Source organism: Sinocyclocheilus rhinocerous, unplaced genomic scaffold (assembly GCF_001515625.1).
Source record: "Sinocyclocheilus rhinocerous isolate Xijiao unplaced genomic scaffold, SAMN03320098_v1.1 scaffold1152, whole genome shotgun sequence".
NCBI classification, from domain to species: Eukaryota; Metazoa; Chordata; class Actinopteri; order Cypriniformes; family Cyprinidae; genus Sinocyclocheilus; species Sinocyclocheilus rhinocerous.
In genome coordinates, this window is record NW_015625590.1 from 646,307 (window position 1) to 669,356 (window position 23,050).

The following is a 23,050-nucleotide window of genomic DNA, read 5'->3' on the forward strand; positions in this document are numbered from 1 at the left end:
ATTGTTGCTCTTTTGTTAGTTTTGACTGCTTTTATTGTCCTCATTTGTAAGTCGCTTTGGATAAAAGCGTCTGCTAAATGACTAAATGTAAATGACGCCCTGGAGCTCACGTCTCCCAAAACATCGAAGCAAATTTTCAAATAGACGTTATCTTTAATAACAAACCGCATATTTGAAGTCTAAACAAGTACATTCTCACCTAAAAACTCTTAAAAGCATATTCCATGACACAAAAACAGTATTATTTATAAAAATTATAGTGGATTTGGTTGTCCGCCATTACACTTGCTGTGAGAAATACCGAAAGCGGAGTGATACAAATGGTGAAATGATTGGAGCTCTGTTATCACTAGAATATTGCACTCCTCTCAGCCAATCAGATTAGAGGACCAGAAAGAACTGTTTTGTGTGCACACACAAACACACACACACACACACAGTGGGTATAGAATAGAATCACCTCCCTTTAAAATAATCACATTTTGTTGCTTTGCAGCCTGAAATGAAGACGGACACAGTTTTTGTTTTATCCAGCTGTATTTACTCAGTGCAACTTATAACATCCAAGTGACACCAACATGTCAGAAAAAAGACATGAAAAAATTAATCACTGAGTTGGAAAAAGGATCACCCCCCTCCTAAAAATGACTTGTAAACTCAATCAGGTGTAGCTATGGCACACAAAGCCATTTGACTTTCAACTGTGATCAGCTGTGGTCATTTTGATTAGCTCAGCATGAAAAGAGCTTTCCTGGAGCATTTCAGTCCTTGGTAGTGCAACTGAAGCAAACAATCAACTATAGACACCGATCAAAAGATCTCCGGGAATAAAGTTGTGGACAGGCACAAGTCAGGAGATGGATACAAAAAATTTCAAAAGCTTTATCAATGCCTAGAAGCACGGTGAATTATTTTATTAAGTAGTGGAAGGTATTTGGTACAACACAGACCCTCCCTGGATCGGGACGTCGCTCCAAACTGGATGAAAGAACCAGGAGGAAACTGGTCAGAGAGGCGACCAAGAGGCCTACAGCAACTCTGAAGCAAATGCAGGAATTTATGACAAATAGTGGTTATTGTGTGCATGCGACAACAATATCACAAATTCTCCACAAATATGGCTTGTATGGGAGGCTTGCAAGAAAAAAGCCACTCCTCAAGAAAGGCCACATGCAGTCACGACTGAGCTTTGCCAAAACGCTCCTTGAAGCTTCTGAAACTGTGATACTTTTTTCAGGGTTCTTTAATGAATAGAAACAAAATAAATATAACAAAATGAATTTTTTTGAAATCGAAATATTTTGTTACATTATGAATATCTATACAGCCAATCAATTTAATGCTTCCTAAATAAAAGTATTAATTTCTTTCTTTCAAAAAAAATTTATTTTTGCATGGTAGTGTATAGCTATATCTAACTAATATCTATATCTACAGCTATATACAGGTGCATCTCAATAAATTAGAATGTCGTGGAAAAGTTCATTTATTTCAGTAATTCAACTCAAATTGTGAAATTCGTGTATTAAATAAATTAAATGCACACAGACTGAAGTAGTTTAATTTTGGCTCACATTTAACAAAAACCCACCAATTCACTGTAGATGTGGAAATTACATCATCTAATCACATGTCTTTCTCCATGCACACTCATACCAGGATGTGAAAGTGAATCCTGAGCGGTGAACTAATTTTTGGCAGCCGGAATTTCAGTGCATCTCTAATTATTGGCGACATCAGAAATGGATATTATATAATAGCTGCTTTTTTGGACATTTTAGCAATTTAAAAATATTTAAAAAGTATTTTTTACATGGCACCCCTGCTCTCGACTGACGGCACCCCGGTTGGGAAACACTGGTTTAGAGCATAAGCCGAGGTAGATTTTTATTTTTAAGAAAATTTATTTGAATTATAACTGAGTTTAAAGAAAGAGCAATTTGTTCAGTAAACCACTGTTTAATTTAAAAAAAAAAAATTAGTTTTCCCCCTGCTGTACCGAAACTGTACCGAACCGTGATATCAAAACCAAGGTACGTACCGAACCGTCATGTTTGTGTACCGTTACACCCCTAATATCTATATATTCAAAAAAGGTGAGTGCCACTATTGTTTCCACTTCATGCAGTTTGTAGTAAATGAAGTGAATTAACTTAAACACCAAACCTCCTATGGAACCAAGTCTTTTACCTAATTTTACCTAAAGTAACCTTTTTATTTCTGAGCAATCTTCATAGCTTTCAGTCAGTGAAAACGGCCTCTTCTTTATGAGCACAGTTGCAGCTGTGGTTGTCTCCGAGGTGTTTGAACTTGTACCTGTAGAGGCAGGTGTGTGGTGGTTTCTGTTAACCTGTGGACCGCAGTGTCTCGCTGCTCCATGATGTCACATGGGACTCTGGCTGCAGCCGCCAAGTGTGTTCCAGCCAGGGTTGCCATAGTGGCGGAACAGACGCCCCCATGAGAAAGAGTCCAGACTCCATTGCCATGATAACCAGTGTCTATTTATAGACAGCACTGTTTATTGCAGTGGGAGCGTTACGGCAACAAAGGGAGGGAACGTCTGAAACATCTTTGTCCTGTGGGCATTGTACGTTATTGACTTGTTATTTTTAACCCAATATCAGTCTAGTGATGGTAAGAAAATGACGGATGGATGCACTGGCTGGTACTTGAACTGAAAAAGAGAGTGTGTTTGTGTACAGTGTTTGTTTGCACTGTATTCGGTTGTTTTACTGACACCACACACGCACAACACACATTTTCATCGCCCACCGTTTACAATGAAGTCACACATGGGGATTTCCTTTGCTCTGTTCTCACTTTGCATTCTGTGTGCAACGCTTGCTTGCGGACACGAAGGTTTAGAGAAAAATGCTGGTGCTGAATTTCAACATGCTTGTCCCTCATTGGTGTACTGATTTCAAACTTCTGTGGCATCTGACTGGGGACTTTGAAACAGCTCTTTTTCTCTGAAGCGCTCTGAAACATATGCCATGAAATTAGAATTATTTTTATTTTTTTTGCCTTTGTGTCTGATGTCATCCTGATGATCCTTTTCTCAAAGGATCTTAATCTACAAAGAGCTTCATGTTAAGTTAATAAGAGGTTAATTTCTCTTCTTTTGAAGGTATAACAACTAATTAGGGATAGATGGTGTCAATTTAAAAAGCAAACAGATGACTCAATGAGTTGTCTTTCAAAGCTGTTGTTACACCAGTCTAATAAGTCTGTGTGTGTGTGTGTGTGTGTGTGTGTGTGATCGCCATCTACAGGTGAAGCTGGTGAAGTACATCAGTAAACAGTTAGAGTGGAAGCAGAGGCAAACAGATGACTCAATGAGTTGTCTTTCAAAGCTGTTGCTACACCAGTCTAATAAGTCTGTGTGTGTGTGTGTGTGATCGCCATCTACAGGTGAAGCTGGTGAAGTACATCAGTAAACAGTTAGAGTGGAAGCAGAGTGTTCCAGAGAGTGACAGACCGCTGGCACTGGACTCTTACCCACAACTCACAGACTGGCTCTACACCATCAACCTCCGGCCAGAGCTCATAGAGGTACCAATATGTGTTTGTACTGAATGTATTTTTTTCTTAGTTCCTTTATTGTCTTGAGAGATTTTAAAGTTGACCCTATTTCCCTTCTTCATGACCTTTATTCAGCTAATGGGCCATTTTTGGGTATTAGATTTTTTTGTTTGTTCAATATTTTGTTTTGTTTTATTTTCTATTTTATTGTATTTTATTTTCCCCTTTATTTTATATTCACTCATTAAAAATTTTGCATAAATATAAATAAAAAAACACATGCATACATAAATGACATGAAAAATTAACATTTAAAATATTATTTTAAGTTTTTACGTTATTGTTTTATTATCTACTAACCATATTATTAAATGCAATAAGGCACTTCTGTATTCTGGAAATTTAAAGGAACATTTAAAGCATGAAAGTACAGTTCGATCACTTCTTCATATTAAAAACAGACTTCTTAAACTGTGCTTCTACTTAATGAATGTCTGTTTTAAAAAATGAATGTTATTGGAGGATTTGGACAGGAGAGGGAAGATGTTTTGCTTGCTTGCTGCTGAGAGTCTCTGTGGCGTTTCAGTCCTCTGTGGATTCACACACCTGATCCCACTCCAAAGCTCAGAATGTGCAGCGTCAGCCACCGTGTCAAAAACTGTCCCGTCAGTCTATTTTTAGACTCAAAAGGAGTCTGTCTTTCTCTCTCTCTCTGCCCACCACCCCATACTGTCATATACACAAAGCTGAGCAGAACAGCACTGCATTCATGACTGCCTGGCAAATGCGCAGACTTGTTTGTCCTCATTAGACACGGAAACAGACAGCACAGGGAAATAAACAACGTATGCAAGACTGAGAAACAAAACTAGACATAGAAACAATTTATCCCAGTGGGGACAGGAGGGGTCACTTTGTGGCATGCCTCTGATTAGCTGACTGCTTCACTTCGGTTACTGCGGTAGGACAGCATGATTTTTGTGTGTTTCTTATTATGTCTCCTCCAGTTTTCCTCTCTCTCCGTTGTCCCAAAATACTTGCCTTGTCATTGTATATTCACAACAGACCATCTCTGTCTGTCTGCGTCAGCCTGTGGCCTGGTTTTGCTTCAGGACCCAGATTTTACATTTGACATAAGTGATGCCCCAATACAGTACCAAAATTGTACAAACGTAAAACAGAAATGTCTTTAAAAGCAAATTAAAATGTTAATATTAATTATTAAATTAGGAATTGTAAAAATTAAAGAAAAATAATGTAAGTAACAATATAAAACATATTGTGGTCATCGTAAACATTTTTTTAATGTAGTCTGGATAATATTTTCTTTTACTTTGTCTATTTTTTACTGTTACATATGTGTTGTATGTTAATGTATGATAAGCCTAATTATTTAACATAAATATGCAGTTTTGTTTTATTTTATTCAGTTTGACTTATTTTATATCTTACTTTCATTTCGCATTGTTTATACCTATAACATGAAACCCAATTTTGAGTCGTGACCCACCACTTGACAGTCCCTGCCCTAACTCAATAAGTTTGTTCTCTAAATGTATCACACCAGGCTGCTATAGTGTGATTCACAGAGCAATGCATGCATGTGGGCAGCCGGCCCCTCGGAGAGGACAGCAGGGAATCCAGTTGCCCCAGTGTATCACAGTATAATGGGATAGTGCTTTCTCAGAAAAAGCAGAGGAATGCTATTTCTCCTGTGGGCAGACAAGATGGGACTGGGGCCAGTGTGGTTGTATTTGCATGATTAGACAGTTTAGGGAAGATGTTTTGCATACGTGTGACTCGTGGTTTCTGGTGCATCTACAGAACTACAAGGAAACACCTCTGCTGCTGTCTTCTTATTGCTACTGCTTTGTGTGTATTCATTTACATTACAGTTACTAGAAATGGAGAACTATCTAGGGTGACTGATGATATCCATATCTGTAAAAACAAAACAAAAAAAACATCCGTTATCATACCCTTCATATCTGATCATGTTTAATCATTCTGATTTCATGCCATCTAGGTCACAACTAAAATGTCTGAACGTCTTTGCATTACATAACAAGATATCAAACACAAGTAGCATCTGTAAGCTAATGATGCTATCACTTGTTTAAGAACTAATTTCACTCTTTTTTTTTTTTTTAACCATCTAGTCTAAATGTGCTTTTTAGTGTTTGTATGAACTGAAGTCAGTTTTGCTTGAAAGTGTGTTTATGCTATTATTAACTAAAGCTAAAACTTTAACAAACATTTTTAACTTCAATGAAGCTGAAATAAATATATTAAAAATATAATTATTAAATTTAAAAAAAATTTAAACTAAATAAACAGAAATGTTTCCTTGGCAAATGACTGAAATAAGTTAGTTTGGAGAAAGTACTAACTGGAAATAAATAAAAGTTAAAACTGAACTAAAATACTACTGAAATAAAAATAAACTGAAATTAAACTAATTAGATTAAATTAAACTGGAAATGAAAAGCTGAAAATATTAAAATAAAAGCTTATTTAAAATATGAATGACAACTATAATAGTGTTTAAATAATGCTAGAATAACACTGATCCATTATATGCATATCTGTTGTCTGTGAGAGTCAGTGAGTATAAACTGATGTCACAAGTTGACGTCTTTACACTTTAATTATTTTGTATATTGTGACTCATTCCTTGATGTTCCCAGCTGCAGCAGTGATGGGGTTTCCCATTGCTCAATAAGAGTGAAAGTGCAGCAACAACCATGACACACCATCCAATTTTGTGTTGTTTTTTCAGTTTGTTCCTGTTGCTGGTGATGGACTGTGAGTCGCTTATGAAATATAATGCTTAATTTAAATCAACCAGGGTTTGGAGCATTTGAGTTTAGGCAGTCCACAACATGCCAACATGTGTTATTGAGTAAGTCTAAAGGGCACAGGCAGGAGTGGTTGTGTGAGTCATATTTTTTTGTGGGTCACATCCTGTGGATCTACTGGAGGCCTTCCTTAAGGCAAAGATAAAGAGAAATAGATAGAAAGAAAAAGAGTCTGTGACGAATGCAATCTCACCCAAACCTCTGTTTCCTGTGCTGTACCCCCTCTCTCGCTCTCCTTTGTTCCTCTAATGTGGCCTCTCTTTTGGCCCAGGGATGAGCACTCATGCACAAAATGTATGGTGACAGGTCAAAGAAGGACTTAGGCCAGCCTAACCCTCATTAATCTCTGTTTCACAGTCACACAGTCAAAAGACATCCTGCTCTGTTAATAGCCTTATAAATGTATTTTTGTAGAGCAGTGGAATTTGTGTGGTATCAGTAATGTCTGCTCAGTTAGCGGTTGTGGAGCTGACAATAAAGATGTGCAAAGTTGCATATTTTTAAAGTCGACTAGTCAGTGGGCTGCCAGAAAGACTAGTTGCATAATTTGTATTAAGGAAACCCTGTATAATAAAGTTGGTTTCAAGTTCATCTGACCACTACCAGAAGTGTTTCTTAGGGGTTTTTACACAAAAACAACAGATTGGATCAGAAAAGAGTCTTGTGAGACGTTTGATCTATTTTAATTCAATGTAGCATTTTAGGAGTGCAAAACTAAAGAATAAAAGTAAGAAAACATTGTTTAACTAGTTTATAGCATGGCAAGTCAGTTTTAAAGGTTTTGTTTTTTGGACAAAAGTGTTGAAATTGTCAGAAAGAACACTTTTTCTCATTAAAATCAAAATGTTGAAGCTGAAAATTCACGGCTATCAAGTTTAGTTGCAATTTTTAAAATCAATCAATTAATTAGTTGTTACTTTTATGAGACAAATTTGTATTTTTTATTTATTTATTAAAATACAAATTTGTCACATAAAAGTGACAACTTTTATTTTATTTTGTTTCTGGGAGAAATTGACCTTTTAATAATTAAGTTGTGCCACTGTGGCTGAAATAACCACTTTTTCCCATAAAAAAACAAACAAACTGAAAATGTATGGTGTATAAGTGCAATTTTTTTTTTCTAAATGAAAAAAACTATACTAATTTGACATTAACATGAAAGTTGTTCAGTTGTCATATTCATGCATTTGGCCTCTGATTTGACAAACCAAATGCCTCCATTGGTGACCATGTGATTTTAGGAGGAGTGTCCAGAGCTGTGGAGAGACTTCCCAGGCATGTTAACAGGAAGGAAAGAGGGATAGAGGGGAGGGACAGTGGGGAAAGGGAGGAGGGACAGGACGAGTAGGAGGGGAAGTTTGGGTTGGAAGGGAGCAGCTCTCACAGCGTGACTGACTTGAGACTTTGACGAGAGACTGGTTTGTTGTTTTGTTTGTATATGAGATTTAGTAAAGGACAACTTCAGTGGAGAATCTCTCATGGTATAGTAAGCTTGACTGCTTCATATTTTAGAGTCTCATTTTAAGACTTTGTCAGCTGTGTTTTGTTTTTGATGTTTGTCGGTTTCCTGCCTGCATGCAAGCCTCTGTGGTCATAGAAAGTCTGCAAACAGAAGTACCAACGGCAGATGTCTACTAACGCTATGCTTGAACACATCAGGCTCATGTCAAGAGGCTTGCAGACTCACAAGCTTGTGAGGAAATTCCTTGTTTTCCATTTGTTTGAGATACTTATCAAGTTGAAATTCCACTGAAGCTCTTTGTTGAGGGTGGCTTGGTGATTTTGATCCATTTATTTCATTTGTAAGCACCCACTGTCACACTTTTTCTGTTTGATTGTAGGTTCATGTGAAGCTTTACTGACAGACCAGCAGAAACTGTCCCTGATAACGACATATCTTAAAGAATTGTTTGTTAGGGGAGTTCACCTGGGTGATTTTAATTGCGGTGGGTGGGAGTTTGTGAGTGTTTGTTTGGATGGAAGCTTTGGTAATGCTGCGTCTTGCTTTTATGTTCAGAGCATCACTCCCTGTGTTACGTCAGCTCATAAACTCAGGTAAAAGGCGTGTTCAGACATCACCTCGGTATCGGTATGTGTCATTTCACCTGCTCTCTGCCCCAGCTTGTCTGTTTTAACACAGTAATTCATGTACTTATTAACTTGGACGTAGGTACACGTCGTATAGAGCAACCAAGAGGTGCATTTTACATCCTCATTATGCATTCTGTTGTGTTTTCTGAATGACAGAAGAGCGAATAAACATTAATATGTCCATATATTATATATAGATAAATATTTATTCATGTTACTGTATGTTTGTGTAGAGATTATGCTTATTGGTTTGATTTAGACTCGGCTTAAGTTCATATTGATTATAAGCTAAATGAGTGGATGATGTTGTAGTATTTGTTGAGAAGAGATTTATGCTCTTAATTCTGATCTCTGGCTCTTGTTCAAAAAGGAAGTCTCCATGAGGATGCTGGGAGATTTCCATTCCCCTGAGTGCCATGCATGTCATTTAGAAGGCTGTTTAACTTGTTTTTGATTTGGTGTATTACACACACCCACCTCATACGAACACAATTACATGTGTAAATGGGGATATACCTTGTTTTTGTTTTGTTTTTTACTTTTAAATATCACTTTTGGTTTTCATTTTTAAACAAATCAATAATTAGTACAGAGTCAGACTAACAAACTTACTTTTTTTATGGTGTCCTAATTTTAAAGGCAATATATGGTTCAATTTCAGAGATCTTGATATGGTTCCACGAGTAAATTGTTAAATAAAAAAAGCCAAAAAACAAAAATAAATGTGGCTCACTTTACATACAGCTGATACATTTTCCTTTTAAAGAGGAACAGCTGAATATTTATATGAATTATATTTATATACTCTAATGTTATTTTTTTAGTATTGTTTATATACTATAATATTTATTAACATTTAGATTTTTATAGTTTTGCTTCTATTTTTAGTTTATTTTCATTTTAGTTTCAGTTTTAGTAATTTTGTTAAGTGCTTTTGCCATTTAAAAAATATTTCTGTTTGGCTTTAATTTATTTATATTTATGTTGAATGTAAATTTAGTACTTTAAACCTATTTAGTTCAGTTTTTTAAGTAAAATTTTTTTCATGTAATATTTATATTTTATTTATTATATTCGATTTTTGTATTACTGAATTAATTTTTTTTTTTTGTTTGTTTATTATTCGTTTTAGTTAACCATAACAACACTGATATAGTATACTGTATATTACAACCTTTAGTTCTGGTTCTATAATTTGATTGATGACAGTGAATGGTGTGAAATAAAAGTGTGTGAATTTTGCATAAAAGAAAAGTAAGTGTTGGAGATGAAAATTTGTTCTGAAATTCAGAACGTCTGATTTTTCTGTCAATCCAGGGTCACTCAGGGAGGGTCACTTTGGGAAATGGAAAACTTTCCACAACATTTAATTAACAGCTTTGTCCTTGAAGTGAAGCTTATATAGCTGTGTGTGAAAACACACACACACACGCATATCCCTGCAATCGGTAAACACAGCAGTAGTTGCACGATTCCATAGGACCAGACACACACATTGCTATTCACCTCATTGGTCTGTTTTGTTAATATTTAGCAATGTTTGACTCCACCATCTGAAACCACTTTACGTTGATGTGCACTATATAATCAAAACCCTAACCCTGTGTTGATGATTCTGATTCACCCCATTTTCTCTATTGATAGACTTTATGTACCTCGCTTGATCCTTTAGACCAAAGGGCCTCATGTGTCCTTTTATCTATTCATTTACTATGGAGACTACACTGACCACAACTATAACTGTTGCTGGGCAGCTTCTCAGTCATGTGTTTGAGTAAGAGTGTGTGTTGTGTGTGTGTGTGTGTGTGTTTTTTGGGTGAGAATTGAAATAAGGCAGGGAGATGCCAAAGAGTGCAGGAATGTTGTAGGGTGGAGGAATGGAACAGAGATGGGCAGACAGAGAAAGAAAACTGGTATCTGGACATTGGCTCAGTCTGGTGCCAGGAGATGCCAGCAGTCTTAGTGGCGGCAGGGGGATTCCAGTGGGCTTTATCACCTAATCTTTCTCTAATTAGTATATAGACTCTATTCTGTCTGTCTACAGCCACAGAAATGCCATAGACTCTGGTCAAATACTGGCCAAATAAGATAATACTGAGTCATGAAGTGAATAATCTAGTGCTGTTGTTTTAAATATCAGTTTAGATGTATGATGTTGAATAATGTGCAATTAATCACCTGTGTCCATTTCTGCCTATAAATGCCATGATTAATGTTTTCTTCTGTCTTCCAGGCAGTCCCTGTGAAGCTGTCTCTGGATGCTCTGCTGCAAATGTCCAGTGCGCAGGTGGAAGACACCATGAAAAGACTGGGCTCTAGCAGTGAGGAGTGTTCCCGCATCACTGCTGCCCTCTCCTGTCTCAAGAGCGCTACTGACACAGGTCACTGCTGACTCCTTCCTACTCACACACTTCAAGCACACTACCACTTCCTGCTCTAGGCTCCGATTTTAGTTGTTGGCCATTTTAGTATTTTAGCATATAGACAAAAAGAATTTGAAAGAAATAAATGAACACTTTTATTCAGCAAGAATGCATTTTATAATGACTTTTATTATTTTACCAAATATTTCTATTTCAAATAAATACTGTTCCTTTGGACTTTCTATTCAGAGAATGCTGAAAAAATATATCACTGTTTCCACAAAAATATTAAGACATTTTTAAGAAAATAATAAGAAATATTTCTTGAGCACCAAATCAGCATATTAAAGTGATTTCTGAAGGATCATGTAACACTGAAGACTGAAGTAATGCTGAAAATTCACCCATTTTAATATGTATTAAAATACATGATGAGATTCTCATGAATTGATATTTGACAAAACCATATATGGCGGCTCACAAAGTTTTTCAGACCATCGCCAATGGCAAAAGTAAAATTTTTATTGCATTTGTGAACAACAGTTGTTATTGTTAACTGAAAAGTTAAAATACTTTTCACTGATTTAATTTAATATAATAAAACATAAACTTAAAAAACATAAAAACATTAAAAAAAAAATTTATTAACTGAAATAAAATAAGTTGAAGTACTAAAAATACTGAAATAAAAATAAATTAAAACTAAATAACATTTTTATATACTATAAATTTTAAATACTTTAGCGTACACTAAAATTACAACAAAAAATATAAAAATAAAGGCTTATTCAAAATATCAATAAATACTATAATAGTATATAATTAACACTAAAATAACACTGGTGAGCAGTCATTTGAGTTGAGTTCTGGAGCCCTGCATTGCATTGATCATCCACCTGCTTCTGAATTGTCTCTCACTCTTTCTGTTTTAGGGGGAGCCCTGAGGAAAGAGGGTATCCCGTGGATAGCAGAACCCACTCACCGTGACAGTACCTCTGCTGACCCGCTATCTTGTTCTATGCGTGCACATCAGTTTTACAGTCCCAACCCAACCAGCTGGCCCCCTCCTTCTGCTTTCCCTGCCCCTCGTTCCTGTGTCTCTGTTTCTGCCCTACCCTCAACGGACTTCCCTACAATTGTCCACCCACACTGTGATGGGCTGACGGACCCTTTTTCATCCTCCCCGCAGCTGAACCGCTGCACCTCTGGGCTGCTGTCCACAGCTCCAGCCACACCGCCACAGAGAAGGTATTGGAAACTAAAGCCCCCACGAACTCCACCACCTCCATCCCGTAAGCTGCTAAACCTCCTGCCCAACATCACTCTCACGCGCAGCAAGAGCCAGAGCCAACTGGCCAACCGGATCAACGACCCTACACCCAACAAGTAAGTTCAGCACTGAATAATATTTTATTTATGGATGTATTACTCCATGGCATAATGATCTCTTCTCAATGTTTGATTTGAGATTATTTTGACAGCCATATGATGTCAAGTATGGCAGTATTGATTTATATCAGTCTGCTGTTGGGCTTCATGGTGACTTTAAAAGTGACTGACTTGATTGGAGCAAATTTTGCCATTTTACCACTGCAAAAGTCGTGGGCCTAATGGTTAGAGAGTTGGACTCATAACCCAAAGGTTGTGGGTTCGAGTCTCGTACCGGCAGGGATTGTAGGTGGGGGGAGTGAATGTACAGCGCTCTCTTCCACCTTCAATACCACGACTGAGGTGCCCTTGAGCATCCCCAACTGCTCCCCGGGCGCCGCAGCATAAATGGCTGCCCACTGCTCCGGGTGTGTGTTCACTGCTGTGTGTGTGCACTTTGGATGGGATAAATGCAGAGCACTAATTCCGAGTATGGGTCACCATACTTGGCCACATGTCACTTCACTTTCACTTTCAAATATTTGAATGCAAACTAGATATGCATTTCAGAAATTGCAGAACGAAATCCTAGTGTAGGCACTGGTTCAGTGTAAATGAAATGCCATATCAGACATGCTTTTGTTTTTGTAATAACAAAAAAAGTATCCAGTTGTATGTCAGCTAGAAACAGAAATCCACACATAGTCACTCTGTGGCTATAAATACGTGCAAAGAAAATTGACCAATCACAATTCAGCATGCAGGTACACTACTGTTCAAAAGTTTAGGTTCTCTAAAATATTTTGTACCACTTTGTTTTTTGGGGGGGAAAAAAAGTCATGCTTACCAAGGCTGTTTTCTAGTTTAAAGTATTTTAAAATGTAATTTATTCCTGTGAAGCCGAAGCTGAATTTTCAGCATCATTACTCCAGTCTTCGGTGTCACATGATCCTTCAGAAATCATTCTAATAAGCTGATTTGGTGCTCAAGTAGCATTTCTGATTATTTTCAATGTTGAAAACAGTTTTTTCTGTATAATATTTTTGTGGAAACTGTGGAAAATGTCTATTCAGCATTTTTTGATTAATAGAAAGTTCAAAAGAATGATATTTGTTTAAAAACAGAACTCTTAACGGTCCTTACTATCATCAAGTGAATGAGTCTTTGCTGAATATAAGTATTAATTTCTTTAAAAAAAAAAATAAAGTACCTACACCAAACTTTTAATATGTAGTGTATATGCAAGAAAGAAAACCAATTACAATTCAGTATATAAATATAATGAAACCGTCGTCGCTGTCTGGAACCAAAATGCATCTATTTAACCATTAGCCTGTGTTATGTACTGATTTTTCCCCCCCTTCCTGATACAACCTAGCACTATAAACATGATGTCAGATTCTCAGAAACACTTACCGCATGATAAAGTCATGCAGTAATGCACTGAGTTGATGGGAATGGAATATATTCATCTGAACAATGTAGATAAAATCTGAAGCATAAGCAATGCCTCTTCAAACCATAAGATTAAGTGCCAGGGTTAACAGCAACATACAGACTACAAACTGAACAGAAATATAGGCTGACATTTCATTTTAAACTTGACTAAGAATTTCCAGATTCTCATCATTACACACATAATCACAATTTCACAGTTTGAAATGAATATTCAGTCATCATTTAGTCACCCGCACATGTTGCTCCAAACCTGCCTGACTTCGTTTCATTAGTGCTGGTTGGACTTGCAGTTACAATGAATGGCGACTTTTGAGTTTCAGAAATGAAGCAAAAGTAACATTAAATATCATAAGTGGGGTACATGTGATTTGTGCATTTTATTCCAAGTCTTCTAAAGCTATGTGATAGATTTGTGTGAGGAACAAACTGAGATTTATAGTCTTTCTTTAGTGGGCTGCTAACCACTGTGACATATTGAATATGGCAAAATTTTCAAAGAATAATAAATTACAGTTTGCATATAAAGCTATTGAATTATTTCATAAATATTTAAATATAGCAATAAAGTTATATGGACCACTTTTATGATACTTTCATGGTGTTTTTTTCATTTTGGTCTTTTGACCACCCCATTCCTCATTCGCTTTAATAAGAAGATTGGCCATGATATTTAAAAAAAAAAAAAAGGACTATTTGTGTTCCACAGAAGAAAGAAAGTCGTACAAGTTTGAAACGGGAAATAAATAATGATAACATGCTGTATCTTTGTTACATTGTGTGTAAACTGAGCAGGATGCTGACTCTATAAATCCAGAGGAAAGTTATACATTGCACAACATTTGCTACACGTAACAACATGTTGCCTAACTCAGCAATAATTTGGAATGATTTTTGGCCCTGCAGCATAAATAAAGAAATCCTTCTTGAAATCCTAAAGTTTTGCAATGTCCATGTGAGATGTTCAGCTTAAATGAAAGTGCCATTCAGCCAGTCTGTGTTCTGTCATGAGATCTCGGCTAGTTTGTTTGCGATTGTGGTTGCTGACTGCTGAGTAAATGCACTTACTCAACCGCTGTTGTTTTAATAGAGAAAATTGTTGCAAGTTGGAATGATTGGAACTGCTATCAGGAATTTGTAACACTGTGCATATTAAGTGGTACACAGGTGTGCATGTGCTACCAAAATAAAAAAATGCACTGTGGAAATAAGTTCAGAACGCTCACTGGTGTACCGACATGACTGACAGTTGTTAATGCACAATCACCGTTTTAGATCAACTAACTGTAATACTGTATAATGATGAAAATTCATATAAAGAAATCAAACCGTAAAAAGGAAAAAGGAAAAAAAATCTAAATATAAACATTGTATTTTTAGGTGTACTATAAAAATAATTGTATTTTTATTTAATACTTTTTATTTAAAAATATAATAGGATTATCACATTTTATTATTTGATAAAAAAAACTAACTAAATAAAGTGCAATAATATTCTTATTACTATGATTTTTTTTTTTCATAATTATATTTAATAGGTCACACTATATGTGCAGTGTGAGCACCAAACCAAATTTCTAGGTGCTCGTATGAGAACCAGACTGAAAAACGTATGTGCACCCCTGGTTATAATATTTTTTGTTTGTTTTTACCAGTTTTCATAATGTACAGAGAGAGTGCATATCTAAGTCTTTGATATTAATTTATATATTAAATAGCCTATAATAAATCAGTACACTAGATGAGGTCAAATAAACCATGTGTATGAGTCCACATTCTATTGATTTGTGCTCATTGGTGAAAGTGCAAAAATAAATTTCTCAAATGACAACAATCATTGCAATTATAATTTTGAGCAAAAAAATGATATATATATATATAGTATATATATATTAGTTTAACCATTATACAGCACTTCGAAGTTTTCAGTGATTAAAACTAGACTAAAATGCTCAGACTTTTAGTCGACTAAAACTTGACTAAACAAAAACTGGACAAGATTGACTAAATAGGATAATAACTAAAAAGTAAATCTGACACCAGGAATAAGACTGATTTAAAAGACTAAGATTAAGACTAAATAAAAAATGGCTGGCAAAATGAACACTACACTGTTCATACATGTACCATACTGTGTCGCCCTGCCCAGCGTGTGTTCGGTCTGTGGGAGTGGACTGCTGTGTCATCTGAGATCACTGATGGCCCAATTCCAGGCAGGTTTTGGAGAGTATTTCTACACGCCCCTTCACATAGCCCCAGTGTTTCCTGTTTGCTCAAGGCCGAGGTCAGACCCCTTCTCAGACTCGCTGGCGTCCAGTGCTTGATTATTCCCACTCCTCTAAGCCAATAAATGTCTGCAGGATTGGAGCTCCTCCTCATAATATGCATGTGAACTGAAGTCCACCGCTAAAACTCCCTGCCTGTGAAGCTGCACGCCTGTATTTGCACCTCGTTTTTTTAAATATTTGTGGTGGACAAGTGTTTATTTAAAGTACTATAGAAAGATTTTTTTGCAGGGAGGTGCAGAATGAATCATTATGAGAGCTTTCTGGGAATTATAATTGGTTGCATTGTGATAATTCCAATGAAATGTTGCGGGTGCTGAGTGTTAGTGATTTTAGGTTAAATTGTATATGGTTTTTGCTTTACACAAGTTGATTTTAAATGGTTCTGCAGTGTAAAAATTATTGTTTCATGTTCAAATGTTCCATCCATGTAGTATCTCCGGTAACATAAGGTTATAAAAGCTGAATGGCAAAGTATTTTTTATAATTAAATTATTTAATTGTTATTATAATTATTAACTATTTATTATTATAATTATTTATTATTTTAATTATTAATTATTTAATCATTTAATTTGAAAAAAAAAATTATACAAAGAAACACCAAAATCCTGTTTAAATGCAGTATAGCATGTCACACTGATTTTAGTATTTGATGGCAGCTACCCAGATACCAAATGTAGTCTTGTGTCCTCTGCCCTGCAGGAGTGGAAAGAAAAATAAGCCGCTCCTGAACGTGCAGGTAAACGGTGGAGGAAACGGCTGGGAAGACTCGGCCTCACGGTCACCACTGTTGTCTGCCCGTTCCCCCTGCATTCTACCAAATACCCCCAGTCACCTGGGAGACTCTGCGGGAGTAAGAAGTAAGTGGTTTTTATTCATTAGTAAATACAAATTTGTGTGTTTCAAAAACTAGTGAGCTCCCTACCAAGATAACATTTTGATTCATCATACTGTAGGTGCACTCCAGATGAAAAGGCTACAGTTAGACATCTGTGTTATGTTTGCTTATGAAATATGTTGATTTGGCTAAAGGCAGCTTTACACATATTGTTCATGTGTACAGCATTCCCAGAATGCACTGCAGTGAAAAATTCATCCAGTCAACTCTAAAGCTTAGAGATGCTAACACCAAACTCAATTTTAATCCATTTTGAGTCCAATCCATTTTTCTCTAACATCATATAGACAATGTTGCATCCCACGGAAGCTCTCCACTAATCATGAGAAAGGATATCGGTCTGGATGTCACACACAGGTACTGATCATTTAACCTTTGCTTGTTTTCATTCTTACATCCGTGTTTGTTTTCCAACTTCCAACACACCTGAAATTGACTTTCTTTTTGTGCCTCCTCAAAGGTTTTCCACCAAGTCCTGGTTGTCTCAGACGTGTCAGGTGTGCAAGAAGAACATGATGTTTGGTGTTAAATGCAAACATTGCAAGTAAGCAAACACGGGAATCATTTAGGAAAACCACATCAGCAAACCAGTATCTTCCTGCCTAGTGACAACCCATAAAATTTGTCATTCAAATGCTATTTTATAAAATGTCTTAATTGTTCAAACATCAATTTTTACACCTTATTTGATTGTTTTTTTTTTGTTTGTTTGTTTTTTTGGAAAAGGTTTTTAAAGATATGTGTCCCACCCTTCAGGACCACCCTCCATCACTGAGTCACCTGGACTCCAGTAGTAACCCTGGGAATCATTTAGGAAAACCACATCAGCAAACCAGTATCTTCCTGCTAATGTTTGCTTTCATCTCTTTTAGGGTGAAGTGCCACAATAAATGTACCAAAGAGGCCCCTAAGTGCAGGATTTCATTTGCACAATGTAAGATTTTGTACAAGCTGTAGTATACTATGCATTCAGACAGCTTTGCAGGTGATCTAAAGTTCTGTTCTGTTCTGTTCTGTTCTGTTCTGTCCTGCCCCCTTCGGTCAGAGCAACCCTCCAAGCGCCACCCCGCCACCCAACCCCTCCCCTAAGGGTCACATTGACAGTCGCTTTCACTTCCCAGGTTAGTCTCGTTTACACTGATACCACTGATGCCCGTGTGTAAACCCGTTTAAACTTCTACACTACAGAAGGTCACTCTTTTTGTAGCAGAGCATTATTAAAGGAGTCATATGATGCGGATCAGAAGAACAGAGTCGGTACCGTCAGGTATCAATAACCAGGTGGAGCGACCAGCAGAGTCTCAGCAGTACGGAACATTACCGAAGACAATAAACAAAAAGGCATGTAGCAAACCACACAAACCAGGAAGTTGAGAGTTAATCCATACTAACTCCTCATTATTATTATTATTAATATATACTATATTTATATTATAAAAGAAGGCGTAACTTTTATTCTCTATAAAACTCTTTATTCAACAATTCTGTAGTATTGTTGTTGCCGCCACCACCATGTCGTGAAGGCGCTGTGTGTTTCGTTGTGAAAGCGAAACTACTTTGTTTGGCCTTCCAAAAGAGGACGATATCCGCTTCGTCATGCCTGGAGCTGATCCGTGCTGGTCGCTGAGGAAAAACATCAACTTCGCGCTGTGGATCGCCGGATCGGCTTTCACCGTGGACGAAGTGGAGTCCAGCCCGGGGTCGTCACATGTGGTTGCCACAAGCCCACCGGCCGCTCCTTCGTCGAATCTGCCGGCAGCGCCGTTCTCAAGCCCGCCGGCCGTTCCTCACTATAGCTCATGATGCAACGCAACGCGTAAAAAGACAGTATAAGTCATTATAATCCGTAATTATGTCCCCAGTGGATGAAACAAATGCCTCGTTTATAATGGGTTTTAATTTTTTTGTCTCGTCGCTCCGGCCTGACAGGGCATCACAGTATGGTAAGGGGCGTAACATTTCCGTCACACGCTTGAGGTATTCGGCCAATCACAACGCACTGGATAGCTGGCCAATCACAGCACACCTCGCTTTTCAGACCGATGAGCTTTGTAAAAATCGACGCGTTTCAGAAAGGCGGGGCAAAGAGGAGAAACAATAATGTGCAGTATGAATGAAAAATTATGTGTTTTTTTAACCTTAAACCGCATAAACACATTTCTTTATTGTTCATAGTGTATAGTGTTCATAATGTTCTTTTTAGCAACATCATATGACCCCTTTAAGCACTCATTTCTTGTTTCCAATGCTCTGAAATAACATCTTCAATGGATGTATACTAACCTACTAATATCTGCTTAAGTAATTCTCGCTGATGCATAACAAGCAAGTTGTTTAACTGGGTCTTACTCTTTTCCTTGCGGACATTTGTCTATTTGTCCTACTCGATAGCTGCCTACTACTTTCAGCATAGACAACAGTTTGTCTTCCCTGGTGAGTTAACAATCCTCCACACCACAAAACTCTCTGTTATTCACTCTTCAGGCGTGGTGTCTGAGTTCCTCATTGAGTTATCTGTGACATTGTCAGACAACTCAACTATGCTTTCCAATCTTGAGAGCTTCAGCTGTAGTGAACTCAGCCATTTGAGATTAAGGCCCTGTCCCAAATGACACCCTAAACCCTCGCGGTCTTCCTCAGAGTCTGCACTTTCGTGACGTAATGCCGCTTTGACTGTCGGGTAGAAGTCTGCTGCAGAGCTTGCCCCAGTGCGGGCTCAGCAGAAGTGCGGATCGAGGGCGCATAACGGCCGCAAAGGGGGCGCTCGCGAACACCCTTCTGACTGCTAAAATGACGAATGGGACACCCTATGGTCTTGTGGACTTAAAGGACACGCGCACGCGGCGGCCATTGTAAGTATGTAAGACCGCAAGTGCACATGAAGTGTTCCATTTGGGACAGGGCCTTTGTTCATCTTCAGAACACAAATTAAGATATTTTTTATTAAATCTGAGAGCTTTCTGACCCTGCATAGACAGCAATGCAACTGAAGCGTTCCCATGTCCAGAAACGTAGTAAGGACATTGTTAAAATAGTCCATGTTACATCAGTGGTTCAACCGTAATTTTATGAAGCTACGAGAATACTTTTTGTGCACAAAGTAAAGTCCGTTTTCATTTCAGGTTGCAAAGCAACAAAATGTGATTTTAAAGGGGGGTGATTTTTTTCTATACCCACTGTAGATAAAGTATATATGAAATTAATACTTTTATTCAAGAACACATTAAATTGATAAAAAAGTAGCAGTAAATAAATGTATAATCTTACAAAAAATATTTCAAATAAATGGTGTTTTTTTTTTCTTTCTATTCATCACAGAATCCTGAAAAAAGCACAGTTTCACAAAAATATAAGGCAGCAGTTTGAACAGCAACTGCTTTCAACTTCAAAACTTTTAAGTAGAGTACACCTTTAAATGGAATCTGAATGTTTAATATCAACATTGACATATGACTCTAGATTTCCTTTTTTTTCCACAGATGTATCCAGTACCATGCATTCAGATGGAGGTTACAACACCGGGTAAGACGAAACTTCTCAATTACTGTTTCTTTAGTATTTCTAGAATCGTTTTGACCCCGGGCAATTGAAATGCAAGTCTCTTCGGTTTTGGTTCCTCATGGTACGTTCTGTAGCAGAATGACTAGAGGTTATTGCCTCATCATGAATGAATAATTTACACTACGTTCACATGGAACCAATGTGGCAGCACTGACTTATGGACAATTTGTGAACTCATTGTGCATGCTACAAGTCCACCCAAATACTTGCTATTATTTATTCACCATGTTTGCTTGATTTTCTTCTGTGGAACACAAAAGAGGATGTCAAGCACCAAAAATGACAAAAAAGCACTGCAAAAGTAGATTGAAGCCATTTGATACCTTTTTGTGAGGAAAGGCCAAAACTGAAGTAATTATATGCTAAAAAAATGTTGTTATTAATTAAAACTAAAACTTAGTCATTTAGATTTTTTAGGTAAACTATCCTTTTATAAATGATTTAGATCATACTGTACATCATACATAGTTCTGATACTGCTAAATATTTAAAAGTGATTAGTAAAAGACCACTGAGTTTAGTATGTTCTCTCTTCCATGCAGAGAAACAGATCAGTTGGATGGTAACGTCAACCAGTTGTCAACAGGCCAAAGGGAAGCTGTGGTGAGTGTCGCAAAAAACATGTTTTACCCACAGAACTACCAGGAATTGAAAGCATCTGTGGGCAAAATTTCCAGTTTATTGTGGTGGTCACAGGTTTTTTGTTGTTGTAGTTGTTGTTGTTTTTTGCAGTCAGTGGTGTATGTGTAGTGACCCTGACCACTAAAAATACAATACTGAAGTTTTTTATCTTGCATCTAAATTTTGAATTGATTAAAATCAAAACCGTTGTAGGATTATGTGAATATGGAAATATTTTCAAAATGTTTGGCCCTAGAATTGACTAAATTGGTTACTATATTTTATCATTCAGGATGAGGAGCAGCAAGGGGACGACGGTCAGGATCAGGAAGGTTCGGATGATGAAAGTGAAGGTGATGAAGTGGATGACCTTCCCAACTGCAGGGGCTACTGGAAGGACCACATAAGCCGTAAGGCCAGCCAGACCAGTGTTTACCTGCAGGAGTGGGATGTGCCTTTCGAGCAGCTGGAGCTCGGAGAGCTGATCGGTAAAGGCCGCTGGGGGAAGGTGTGTAGGGGCCGCTGGCACGGAGAGGTGGCCGTTCGCTTGTTAGAGATTGACGGTAACAACCAAGAGCACCTAAAGCTGTTCAAGAAGGAGGTGATGAACTACAGGCAAACGCGACACGAGAACGTCGTGCTGTTTATGGGGGCCTGCATGAACCCGCCCCATCTGGCCATTATCACCAGGTTCACCTCTCTCAACTCTCTCAATGTTGTTTCATTCATGTACACTGCCCTTGTTTTTTTTTTTAAAGAAAGAATTGAATATTTTTTATTCAGCAAGGATGCATTAAATTGATCAAAAGTGACGGTAAAGACATTTGTAATGTTACAAAAGAATTCTATTTCAAATAAATGCTTTTCTTTCTATTCATTATCCTCAATAAAATGTATCACGATTTCCACAAAAATATTAAGCAGCACAGCTGATAATAATAAATGTTTCTTGAGCACCAAATCAGCATAGAATAATTTCTGAAGGATCATGTGAGACTGTAGACTGGCGTAATGGCTGCTGAAAATTCAGCTTTTCCATCATAAAGTATATTAAGATAGAAAACAGTTATTTTAAATAGTAATATTTCACAATATTACAGATTTTTTTTATCAGATAAATGCAGCCTTGATGAGCATTAGTGGCTTTATCTTTAGACAATAGAGGTTTTATTAGAAAAATAAAAAATTCTTACTGATTCCAAACCTTCGAACAGTAGTGTATGTTTTGAATGTGTAATATGTGATATTATAGAGCATTTGTGTTTTGATTGTAATCTACAGTATTTATGTTGTCCTGCTGCAGCTTTTGTAAAGGACGGACGCTGTACTCCGTTGTCAGGGACTCTAAACTTGACATCAACAAGATAAGACAAATCGCTCAGGAAATCGTAAAGGTATGAAGCATCACATGTAATACATGTTTTTGGCTTTATTTTGAATGATTCATCAGTGCATGTTATTATCCAAAAAAAAATGCTTTCATAGTTCATCAAACTTGAAAAAAAATTTCATAGTTACATTAAAATGTAATAACTTAAATAACTCAGCAAAAAAATTATTATATCATAAATTTTGCTTCTTTAGCTCAAATCACATTAAAACATTGTCTATGTTTTTAACTGTTTTGCTTTGTTTTGCTGTGTTTTTATCTTTTACAGGGAATGGGTTACCTCCATGCAAAGGGAATTGTGCACAAAGATTTGAAGTCCAAGAATGTATTTTACGATTCAAACAAAGTTGTCATCACAGATTTCGGTCTGTTTGGGATGTCTGGAGTGGTCCAGGAGGACAGGTAGGGTGCATGTCATTATAAAAAGAGTCTTATTATACAGTATGCTTTGTTAAGAACTTCATTAACGTATGTGTTTGTTTGTAGGCGGGAAAATGAACTGAAGCTGCCACGAGGGTGGATCTATTACCTGGCTCCAGAGATCGTGCAAAAGATGGGGCCAGGAAACCAAGAAGACTGTTTGCCCTTTTCAAAAGCTGCTGATGTTTACGCTTTTGGGTAAAAGCCACATC

At 37.1% G+C, this 23,050-nt stretch overlaps 1 protein-coding gene across 1 annotated transcript in view; it reads left to right on the forward strand.

Moving 5' to 3' along the window:
• LOC107757278 (kinase suppressor of Ras 1-like) overlaps positions 1-23,050 on the forward strand; it is a 52,177-nt gene that overhangs the window by 23,898 nt on the left and 5,229 nt on the right. Inside the window, exons 2-16 of the mRNA XM_016574713.1 lie at positions 3,412-3,552; positions 10,708-10,855; positions 11,770-12,223; positions 15,810-15,944; positions 16,651-16,808; positions 17,134-17,203; positions 17,307-17,390; positions 17,719-17,796; positions 18,085-18,215; positions 20,326-20,368; positions 20,950-21,010; positions 21,321-21,718; positions 22,332-22,422; positions 22,687-22,820; positions 22,905-23,036. Of these exons, the coding sequence (XP_016430199.1) occupies positions 3,412-3,552; positions 10,708-10,855; positions 11,770-12,223; positions 15,810-15,944; positions 16,651-16,808; positions 17,134-17,203; positions 17,307-17,390; positions 17,719-17,796; positions 18,085-18,215; positions 20,326-20,368; positions 20,950-21,010; positions 21,321-21,718; positions 22,332-22,422; positions 22,687-22,820; positions 22,905-23,036 (2,258 nt within the window). The remainder of the gene's footprint in view (positions 1-3,411; positions 3,553-10,707; positions 10,856-11,769; positions 12,224-15,809; positions 15,945-16,650; positions 16,809-17,133; positions 17,204-17,306; positions 17,391-17,718; positions 17,797-18,084; positions 18,216-20,325; positions 20,369-20,949; positions 21,011-21,320; positions 21,719-22,331; positions 22,423-22,686; positions 22,821-22,904; positions 23,037-23,050) is intronic.